The sequence below is a fragment of the Sus scrofa genome, chromosome 5 (assembly GCF_054392235.1).
Source record: "Sus scrofa isolate SSC_HxYL_T2T_F1_AM1 chromosome 5, Sscrofa_HxYL_maternal_Yorkshire_Landrace_v2.0, whole genome shotgun sequence".
Taxonomy (NCBI): domain Eukaryota; kingdom Metazoa; phylum Chordata; class Mammalia; order Artiodactyla; family Suidae; genus Sus; species Sus scrofa.
The window spans coordinates 104215779-104227789 of record NC_139387.1 but is presented as its reverse complement, the minus strand read 5'-3'; the positions used below and the strand labels follow the sequence as shown (position 1 = coordinate 104227789).

At 34.4% G+C, this 12011-nt stretch overlaps 1 protein-coding gene across 7 annotated transcripts in view; it reads left to right on the top strand.

The window, feature by feature from the left end:
• The window catches only part of LRRIQ1 (leucine rich repeats and IQ motif containing 1), a 232695-nt gene that overhangs the window by 48385 nt on the left and 172299 nt on the right, over positions 1–12011 (top strand). For all 7 annotated transcript variants that reach the window (XR_014845500.1, XM_021092795.2, XM_021092790.2 and 4 more), the window contains exons 4-7: positions 2636–2727; positions 3909–4026; positions 5397–5620; positions 9721–9795. Coding sequence is in view for 6 of the 7 variants with exons in the window: in XM_021092795.2 (XP_020948454.2) it covers positions 2636–2727; positions 3909–4026; positions 5397–5620; positions 9721–9795 (509 nt within the window). In the remaining variant the exon portion in view is untranslated. The remainder of the gene's footprint in view (positions 1–2635; positions 2728–3908; positions 4027–5396; positions 5621–9720; positions 9796–12011) is intronic.

Genomic DNA, 12011 nt, shown 5'->3' with positions numbered 1-12011 from the left:
ATGGTTTATTTATATATATATTTACTAAGGCTTATGCAATGAAAATATATTTTAAATATATTGGCAGTTATAGAGCATAATTATGAAAAACATTAAAGGAAATATAATTACAGAAAATTAGTTAATATGAAAGATTATATAACCACAAATAAGCACTGGTTTAGAAAATTACAAGATCCCTTGATAGCTCTAATCAAATAGGTTTGATAGTCTCAATGAATAGAATAATTTTCCAAAAAAATTCAGATTATCAAGATTGCTTGAAAAAACAGAAAACACGATTAAATCAGTATTCGGCAAGAAGGTAGAAAGAGATTTCTTCTCAAATGTCATTAGGAACTAGGGATAGTTTTGCAATTGAATTCTTCCAATCCAAGAAGAAAAAAATCTGCAGATTATATATATTTCATTTATAAAAGATTACACGTTTCAAATACAAACTGTACAAGCATAACACACACAAGAGAAACTAGAGGCTAATTTTATTTATGAATATGGATGTATTGATTGTGGTTCTCAGATGTAGGTGAAAGTTATCATAGCTACTTTAAATAAGCAAGTTTTAGGGGGTATTTGTACAAAACAACCTGTGTTTTAAATAACAGTGTTGTTATGTTGTTATCTTTTATAGCTCTGTGGTTTGACCTGGCTTAGGGTAGGCAGTTCTTGCTTGGACTTCTTTTTTTTTTTTTAATATATAATGTTTTTAAAAATTTTTTCTTGTTATAGCTGGTTTACAGTGTTCAGTCAATTTCTACTGTGCAGCATGGTGACCCAGTTACACATACACGTATAGATTCTTTTTTCTCACATTGTCATGCTCCATCATAAGTGACTAGACATAGTTCCCAGTGCTGCACAGCAGGATCTCATTGCTTATCCATTCCAAAGGCAATAGTCTGCATCTATTAACCCCATGTTCCCAATCTTATGCATGTAATAGTCAAATACTGGTTAGGGCCAGAGTCATCTGAAGTGGGATTGGAATTCTAAGATGGCTCACTCAAATGGCTGGCAGTTGACGCTGATTGTTGGTTGGGATTTCATTTGGCACCGTCAGTTGGAGGTACCTACATTTGGTCTTTCCCTATGGCTTGCATGGCACCTGGATCCTGAGAAAGAGCATCCCATGAACAAAGTCTCAGGAGACGAGGGTAGAAGCTCATAAAGCTTAATATACCCTATTCTCAGAAGTCTTGAAATATCATTTCTACAACAGCCTGATGGTGACCCAGGGTCAGCACAGACTCTGTGTGGGAGGGACCTGCACAAGGTGTGCATACAGAAGGTGGCGGAGTGACGTCTTTGGAGACTAGGTGCTGCAATAAATAACAGAATTGTTCGTAAAACCGAAGAAGTAGATTTTAGGGTGAACATTCCACGTGTGGAAAACACATGCACACACACTGTAGAACGGGGCTGCAGCAGGAGCAGCTGTCTGATGTAATGAAATTCAGAGACATTAATCCTCCACTCTACATTCTTATCTGCAACGCAAAGCTCCCTTTGTCATAGTCTGGGCCAGACAAATGAAAATCTGTCTCCTTCCTCTCTTCACCCATAATAATTTTATGAAAGCAAAGACTTATACAAATGTGTTAATCGGCAGAACCTAAATCACCCTCAAGAAACCTTGCTTCAAAGGAATCTGGAGAATGTTATTTTATGCTTTTCAGCTTCTCATGGGGAAAACATGCCAGAGAGATAGTTAATAGGTATTGAAAAAGGAAATCTATAATATAGGACGAAAATAGGTGTGAAGATTCAGTTACCTGGCAGAATGGTCATCTGTAAAAAATAGTTTCCTACTAAGGACCGTTATCATGATAAAACAAGTTAATAGGAAAAGTCACGTAACTATATCTGCACAGATAACAAACAGACCATAAAATTCAACAAAAAGTCACAAAATTAGGAATGATAGTTTACTTGATTTACATGTTAGTAATTGTAATCTTTTATATTAAGACTTTTATTAAAGTATTTTCAGCATCTTGTCCAAGATTATGTTGCTAGCTTGTGGCGGGTAGAATTGAACCTTTGTTGACTTCTAATCAAGGTGCCTTTGCAGTATTAAAAACAGCATTATTCTGTTACATGGAAAATAAACCTCAGTCTAAAATATGAAAGATGATGGAGTAATCTACAAATCTGTTACTTTTAATTTTTAAAATTTTTAAAATTTTTTTGTCTTTTTGCTATTTCTTTGGGCCGCTCCCGCGGCATATGGAGGTTCCCAGTTAGGGGTGGAATCGGAGCTTGTAGCCACTGGCCTACGCCAGAGCCACAGCAACGCGGGATCCGAGCCACGTCTGCAACCTACACCACGGCTCACAGCAACGCCGGATCGTTAACCCACTGAGCAAGGGCAGGGATCGAACCTGCAACCTCATGGTTCCTAGTTGGATTCGTTAACCACTGCGCCATGACGGGAACTCCTGCTTTTATTTTTAATAAAGGTTATAGATTTCCTTTCTTCTTTGTTCTTCAGTATTTTTCTTTTGTTTTGAGTTACTGATCAAGAATATACTGTGGTAGAATTTGAGCTTAAAGGATGATGGAATGGTTTGGGATTTTAACATATTGTGCCCTGCTGTAATATTTAAAGTTGTAATACCTTTTTTTCTTTTTATAGGCTATGGTTATGGAGCAGTTTCTAATAACCATATGCATTTAAGGATAGAATTATCAAATGACTGTAAAGAAAATCCAGAACAATTAATGAAGGTATATGTTGTTTAACTGAAAGTATTCAATATTCCAGTTATAAATTGACCTTTCCCGCTCACGTAGGATGACAGCTCACTGATTTCAAGTTCACTGACTTAAAATTTAGTTATTTTAAGCAAAGAATTTTGGCTTTATGTTCTTTGAAATGTAAAATAAAAATGTAGATTTCAGTCTTTGATAGTGATTTGAACCATCAATACTTAGGAATTTAATGTGCATGTAAATAAAACAGCAGAACCATACTGTATAGTATTTTATCTCTAAAACGCCGAGGAAAACAATGAAATGTCCTCTAATATTATCACCTGCCTAGGAATGTACTGTGATCCAGCAGAGAGTTTAAATATCCTGTACAGACTTTAAATGTGGAATGTCTTATGTTAGTTTTTAAAAAAATGAAAAAATAAAAACATCTCTAAAAAAGTAAGAGTAAATAAGAGTCTAGCATTTTTGAGAAAACCCCCCAGAAATGTATTGAAAAGAACTTAGCTTCCACAGGTTCAGCATCTTAAAGCCATTTTTACTTCTCATTTTACTTAACTCTATTCTTGCTCTCTGTTTAACATAATTTGAAAATTACTTGTATATATGTTTTTTTACTCTCTTTTTTGTAACACTCAGACCTAAAATATTAATTTTGAATTATCATATTGCTACTTAATTTGGAGTAGGTGTCTTGTATCTTTCAAACTAGAGTGCTGTGGAAGTCTAATTATGGAAAAGCATTAATCATATTTATAACTTGTATATAATTCAGGGTAAATTAGAGAATACTTCTGCTTTTAAAACATACTGAATATATTAGCAATTTGTGTATGTGAGAAACTGCTACAAATAAGAAACATAGAAGTATATGCGGAGGAAAATGCATATAAGTAGAAACATTTTGACATGATTATCAAGCAGTTTAATTGAATGTTGTGAGTAAATATTAGAAAGTAATTAGAATTCTATAAAACATTAGGAGGGTAAAATATAGTTCACCTATCTGGTAAAAACATTTTTCTTCACCATAAAAAGAATAATTATCAATGTGCTATAGAATTGTATTTGAGTGAGATTTGAAGTAAATCAAGTTCTAGGTGTGCTATGTAAATACTAAATATGTTATTAAAACGATAGCTTTACTCTCTATTTTGTTTTTCTTTAATCATTTGGCACTTTTTTCAACCTTTTAGATGTTATCTGAAATAGAAAAAGGAGAATTTCTGAGAAGTGAAACTCGCTGTGGCGGTCCTGATTCTGTTCCAGAGCCTGATCCTTGTGATTTGCCTGTGGGTGGGCATGTTTTGGCAGGTGCTCTAAATTGATTAATGATATTTGTGGTCATTTTTATGTGACTGACCTTAATTATCTGAAAAAAATTTAGATGGTTTTCTTTTTACATTTAGAAGAATGTAGTCACAGTATTTGAAAATTACACAATGCTTATTTAATTACATATTTTCATGTTTTTTAATGGCCCCTAATTTAACTTCCCATAAGTTATTTAAAATTTTTCCACATATGTAGCTGACTGCAATAGATATAGTCAGACGTGAATTTTTTTTTCTTTCTTTTGTGAACTCTTTTTTTTTTTTAATTTATTTTTTATTGCTATTTCCCCCAACACTTTTTTTTTCCAACTGTACAGCATGGGGACCCAGTTACACATACATGTATACATAATTTTTTCTCCCATTGTCATGCTGCTTTGTAAGTATCTAGACAGAGTTTCCAGTGCTACACAGCAGGATCTCATTGTTAATCCATTCCAAAAGCAATAGTTTGCATCCATTAACCCCGAGCTTCCAATCCCTCCCACTTCCTCCCCCTCCCTGCTGGGCAACCACAAAGTCTATTCTCCAAGTCCATGATTTTCTTTTCTGTGGAAAGGTTCATTTGTGCCGTATATTAGATACCAGATATGAGTGATATCATATGGTATTTGTCTTTCTCTTTCTGACTTACTTCACTCAGTATGAGAGTCTCTAGTTCCATCCATGTTGCTGCAAATGGCATTATTTCATTCTTTTTTATGGCTGAGTAGTATTCCATTGTGTATATATACCACATCTTTCTAATCCAGTTGTCTGTTGATGGACATTTGGGTTGTTTCCATGTCTTAGCTATTGTGAATAGTGCTGCAATGCACATGCGGGTACATGTGTCTTTTTTAAGGAAAGTTTTGTCCAGATATATGCCCAAGAGTGGGATTGCTATGTCATATGGTAGTTTTATATATAGTTTTCTAAGGTATCTCCATACCGTTCTCCATATTGGCTTCCATTCCCACCAACAGTGCAGGAGGGTTCCCTTTTCTCCACACCCCCTCCAGCATTTGTTATTTGTGGCCTTCTTAGTGATGGTCCTTCTGACTGGTGTGAGGTGGTATCTCATGGTAGTTTTGTGTCTCTTAACTATGTTTCTTATGTATCCCTTAACTGCATACATGAGTGCACCCACACATATTTTCTTTTTATATAAGTTTTGTGGAATAGTTTAAGGCAAGTTATGCGATGTCTTTATTGACTGCAATAGAGTTTACGTGATTTTCTTTTTGCATATTATCACTTTTACTTTGGCAATAATACACATTATTTCTTTATTTTGAAATTACTTTTATCCTTTGTCTTGGATCAGTTTTGACAGGTTTTATTTTAAAGATTTTCTCTTCATTACTACAGATGATGCTGATCTAAATTTTGGGTACTGCGAAGTGGAAGAAAGATGTAGGCAGTCATTTGAGGCTTGGCAAGACAGACAGAAGGAACTAGAAGACCAAGAGAAAGAAACTCTCAAAGCTCAGAGGGATAGAGAAGAAAAGCAATTTCAAGAAGAAGAAGAAAAAAGACATTGCTGGATGAAGCAATTTGAAATTGAAAAGAAGAAATTAGAGAGTATTCATAAGGCAAGATTTTTTTTAATTTTTGTTTTTGTTTTTCATACATTTTTTTGAGTCAATAACTATTTCTGAATAGTATTGATGTTTTGCATAATGCTGTGGATTGAGCTATGGGTTCTAATTTATTCTATGAGTTTGAATTTAGTCTTAATAATCAAAGTAGTTGACTGGATTAACAATATTAATATGGACTCCTTGATTAGTTTTCATTGAAATTCATTGGATTTTCAGGTACTGCTTTGTATCTTGAGGGCCTCCTGAGCCTATATCAGCTAAACAGGCTGATATTTAGAACATAAATTATTACTTTTTTATGTCCTTCTAGTCATAGAAAAAGGTAACAGAATTTTCTTGGTCATGTACTATCCTTGCTATGTGGTTTAATATCTAGCAATTATGTGAAATATATTAGGTTGAACTGGTTCAGCCATGATGAGCTAATCCCTGGGACTAGAAAATTTTTGGTGTGAAGGAGTTTTGAGTAGTTTTATTTCTGTTCCCTCCCAAATGCACGTCAGGAGGTCCGCATCTTCAGGTCATAGTAGCTGAGAAACTGGTGGATTTCTAGGACTTGCTTGTAGGCCAACAAAATCCTTAGAGTGTATGGATAACAGGCAGGACTTACATTCTGTCTTTGTGACGAACGTTGACTTACATATTACGTGTTGCATATAGAGGACATGTTCCATTAACATGCGGTCACATAGGCAGTTGAGAATATTCTAGCTTCCCATGTTGGGTAGATTGCATTTCCTGATTATATGGAAAATAAATTAAAAGCAATGACAGTATTGCAGAACCAGTTTAGCCATGGCTTTTTCTAATAGAAGCTATGACTCTTTAGCTTTCTTTTAGTTACATTTTCCTTTCCACAGACCAGATTAGTCATTTTCAAGTCAGTTTTTTTTTTTAATTCAAGAATAGGAGTGAATATAATGTAGATAATTGGAGTAGTATTTGCTGACTTGTGCTGAAATGCATCGTTGATACTGGATGTTAGTGATATTATCAAATATTTTCTAAAAAACATCTGATTTTTAAATTCTTTTCCACTAAATTGTCATTTTTCTTTGTTTTATAATAAAAATTTACTGCCTACTTCAAAGCTTTCAACAATGTGCTTAGATGATACAAAAGAGGCTCTAACCTCAAACACCAGGTCCCTAACCTCAAAGAATTTAATTTAGTTTTTGAAATAATTTGTTTTATCCTAAAATTATGATTGTAAAAAAATATGTGACATTAGTAGGTTTAAGGAGTTTCTAAATGTGCTCTTTGTTTTGTTTTGGAGCTTAGAAGTTTCCCAATGGGACCATTCCATTATTTTATAATGATGGATTCTAAACATATAATTTACTTATTCAGTACTTCTTTTGTGTCCTTTGGTAGCTTCCTTTTCCACTTTCCAAAAACAGCTCTTGTGAATCTCTTTCATTAAGAGTTCTACCCACCCCCACCCTCATTGTTAGTAGCAAATGATCACCCACCATTTATGCATCAATTATGAACTTCTTTTTCTTTCTAAACCCAGGTCCAATTAGCATCAGTCTGTGGTCACCTTTTATTTTTCCTTTGCTCTTCTTATCTCAGTAAGAGATTTCTTCTACCAAAGGCTAGCTTTTCCTCTTCTGCTCTATAGTCTGATATTTTCCACTTTACCCCCATTTTATTCTATGTATTGAAATCCCTCTACAACTTCCTCCTTTCTTCTTTGTCTTTTTAGGGCTGCACTTGTGGCACATGGAGGTTCCCAGGCTAGGGGTCGAATCAGAGCTGTAGCCATTGGCCTACGCCACATCCACAGCAACACCAGATCCATGCCACATCTACTACCCACACCACAGTTCACTGCAATGTTGGATCCTTAACCCACTGAGTGAGGTCAGGGATCGAACCTGTGTCTGCATGAATATTGTCAGATTTGTTTCCAGTGAGCCACAATGGAAACTTCTAGCGTTCTCCTTTCTTATTGCTTATAAGCATGTTCAATTTTCTCACATCCTAGAAACAAGAGTTATGAGATCATTTTTGCTTAAATATCTCACATTAGCTGCTCTTTAGCTCTACTTATCATAGTTAGGGTTCTTAAGGAATAGTTTTTAGTGCTCGATCCATTTTCTCATCTCTCATTTAATCCTAAACATGCCCGGTGTCTTCTACCACCACCCCAGTGAATGAAACTGCTTTTGGTGAAAATAACCAATGGTTTATAAATTTGGCTTTGACAAAAAATAACCAGTGACTTCTAGAACCAAACTTGCAGGTTCTATTTCAGTTTTTATTTTGGCCTCTTTAACCTTTTATGCCAGTTAAAACTTTATTGCCAACCATTTCTTTTTCCCTTGGCTTCTGTGGGATCTACCACCTCGACTGTCCTTTACATGCTTGACAACTCTTCCTTGATAGCTCTTTTAGGCTTCCTCTTCTCTTTCTCCCTAAATGTGGCGCTACCGACCATGTACTTGTTCGATAATCTCAAACACATTCAGAGCCAAATCTGTAGTTATAATAGCAACAAAAAAGAAGACTGCATAACTCTACACTGAGAACTTAAGTTTCTAAAACTGAAAGCATGTCCTTCTTTCTGATTTGTTCTCCTCCTCTGGTATTTCTTATTTCGATGAGCCGCACTGTCAGCATAATCCAACTAGAAAGATGAGGACCATTTTTGACTTCCTCCCTCTCTTTTATTATCCTCTTCCTTGTACTAGTTTTTTACCCATTGTCTCATCCGTATGTCTACTGCTACTCCATAGTTTAGGATGTCCTAGTGTCTAGCTTGGAATATTTGCATGTTCCCTCCTTTTAGTCTTGTATTCTATAAACTCATCACCATAGTGCAGTCAGGAGGATAATTATTTTCTAAGAAAAAGTTACTTTTCTGCTTAAATGACATCATAACATCCCCCAAGTCCTGTAAGATAATGTCCAAAGAAAGTTTCCCATTTCCTTTTACCCAGTCAATTGGAAGTTTGTGGCTATTTCGTATGTACATTATTTTTGCATCTCTTCTGACTCCTGCCACCCTATCCACAGAAGGCTCTCAGTGATTCTCACATGGTCGTCTCTAACACGTACTTCACTGAACTCCTTAGCGTCTCCTTGACTCGCTTTCTCTAACTATGAAATGTAACCTTGTAATTTTCCTAGAACAGAGTTGTAATCACTTTCCTCCTTCAGAAACATTTAATAAATGCTTAAAATGTTTATTTAATCTCTTAAATGCCTAGTCATTTCAGATATAATTTTCTTTATAAAATCTTTCATGATCCTCTAATTTTAACTCCTATTCCTATTGTAATCCTTATATTTCTCATCTTGTGATAAACTTATTCTGCTAAATTTGGAGTAATGTGTATATGTACGATAGTATTTGCGTATTATTAAAGGTAAAGTTTTTAAGGAAGGGGAGTGTATTCTACTGGTCTTTGTTTATTCTGCAGAGCCTTAACAAAATAGACTCTAATAAAGTGTTAATGAGAGGAAACAATTGCCCTCTGAACTGATTATGTGAATTAAAGGAAATGGTGTGGAGAGAAAAGAATCGTAACGCAAAACTCACCCTAATGCACGTTATTGTTTGCAGTTTTTCTATTTTCCTTTTTTTTTTTATAATTTTTTTTTTCCCCACTGTACAGCAAGGGGGTCAGGTTATCCTTACATGTATACATTACAATTACATTTTTTCCCCCACCATTTGTTCTGTTGCAACATGAGTATCTAGACAAAGTTCTCAATGCTATTCAGCAGGATCTCCTTGTAAATCTATTCTAAGTTGTGTCTGATAAGCCCAAGCTCCCGATTTTTCCAGAAGTATTTCTAGCCAGTGCATTTTATTATATGAATAAACATACTCAAATATAGAAAACAACTTTCCCAACTTTCCTAGACTGTAAATGTTTTTACATGCTAATGGAAACCCCAAGTATCATTTTATGATATTTTAGGTTGGATTAAAGTTCTCATCCCAGTACTAATAATGGAGGACCATTGTGTGAGTTATTATTTTTAACCATTGTTTACAAATATGTTGTAAGAATCGTATATCATAAACATAATATTGTTTGATATTTGAATACACTCTTTCAATATTCTAATATGTTCAGCAAGAGCAGGACAAGATGAATGACGAACTTCACAAAGAAGAGAAAATGTGGAAGGAGAAATTTAAACAGCATGAGGTATGTATTTGTTGTTTTTAAGCAGGCCAGTAATCATTCTTCATCTGAAATAAGTTACTATGCTTGGAATGGGTGTTTTAAAATAATATTGCCTGGTTGGTATAGGATTTAATTTACTAAATCTTTAAAAACTCCTTAGTACAAATGTTTTCTTAGGTCAGTCTCTCAGGAAAACAAAAATAAAAGCAAAAATAAACCAATGGGGCCTAATCAAACTGACAAGCTTTTGCACAGCAAAGGATACCATAAAAAAAAAAAAAAAAGACAACCTATGGAATGGGAGAAAATAGTTTCAAATGATGCAGCCAACAAGGGCTTTATCTCTAAAATCTCTAAACCACTTAGACAACTCAACAGCAAAAAAACTAACAACCCAATGGAAAAATGGGCAAAAGACCTGAATAGACATTTCTCCAGAGAAGCTATACAGATGGCCAATAAGCACATGAAAAAATGCTCAACATCCCTGATTATTAGAGAGATGCAAATCAAAACTACTATGAGGTACCACCTCACACCAGTCAGAATGGCCATCATTCATAAGGCCACAAATAACAAATGCTGGAGAGGGTGTGGAGAAAAGGGACCCTCCGTCACTGTTGGTGGGAATGTAAATTGGTACAGCCACTGTGGTAAACAGTATGGGGGTACCTCAGAAAAATTCCTCAGTCATTAGAAATTCTCCCTGAAATAAGATGTCCTGAAAAGGAAAATAAACTGGTTCAATGTCTATATAAAATTATAATTGTAAAATTTAAGGTTTGAGGAAACATGCTATTAAATATTTAATTTAAGATTGAGGATTGTTATGCAAGGTTACTGAATTTCTTCAGCACAACTAATTGAATGTGTTAAATAACTTCTTTAAATTTAAGATGATACTGAAAACATATTTATTAAGTTTTAATTTTTATTTACTCCACAGTTTTTCTATAAAATCAAGTACTTTTATTAAAAGGAGATAAAATTTCCATAATCCTGTATCCTAGCTAAACATATGACCTATCTTCATATTTCTTTCAAATCTTTTTTCAATTTATATAAACACATTCCTAAAAAAATGGGTTTACACTGTTCATCTTTAAATTTTAAAAGTTGGTTAGGCATCTGAAGACACAGGTTTATTATGAATGACAAGAAAGAAAAGACAATAGTAGCTCACTTGAAGGTAATTCACATGTTGGAGTTAAGAGAGCCACCAAAATACCTCTAACTTGGGAGTTGGGGATTGGCATTTGGACACTGTGGTATATAGAATGGCTGACCAGTGGGGAGCTGCTGAAGCACAGGGAACTCTACCCAGGATTCTGTGATAATCTATATGGGAAGAGACTCTGAAAAAGAATGGATATGTGTAACTGAATTACTGTTGTATGATAGAGATTATCAAACATCGTAAATCAACTTTTCATCAATAAAATTTTTTAAAAATTAGAAATTAAAAAATTAAAATACCTGTAACTCTCATGCAATAGCAAAATAATTGAACAGGTGATATGAAAAGAAAGTTAAAATCTAGAATGAAATGCCAAGTATATATTCTAGAGTTGAGCAGTTCAATGTATAAAAATAAAAATTCAGTGGATAAGTTTGACGGTAGATTTAATAGCAGTTGAGAACATTAGTGAAGCCAAAGGGAAGTCAATAGAAAACACCCGAATTTAAGCACAGAGAGGACAAGAAAATGGGAAAAGCAGAAAAGAGCACAAGAATTATGTGATGCATAATGAAAAGATAAAAAATGTGTATAACAGTAGTCTTGGAAGGAGAGGGGAGAATGGGGCAGGAGCAGTAGGTAAGGAGATAGTAGTTGAAATCGTTTCAGATTGTTTTTTAAAAAAATCAATCTGAACATTTGAAGGTTATTAAAGATCCTCAAGTAGAATCAATACAGAGAAAACCACACCTGGGAATTTAATACTATAACTTTTGAAATTCAAGACAAGGGAGAAAAATCTTAAAAGCAGCCAGGGAAAAAGGCACATTACCTAAGAGCTGTCAGCAGTAAAATGACAGCTGACTCCTTAAGTGAAATGATGGAAAGAAGACAGAATAAAAAAATTTACATGCTAAGTATTTCTTTCATCATTAGTGTTCTCTAAATCCTCACTTTCTCCTGCTTTTGGGATTCAGTTTTCACTTCCTAGAATATATACCTAAATACTTGTCAAAAAGTAATTTTGTATAGCAAATGTTCTCAATTGTTACACAATTGA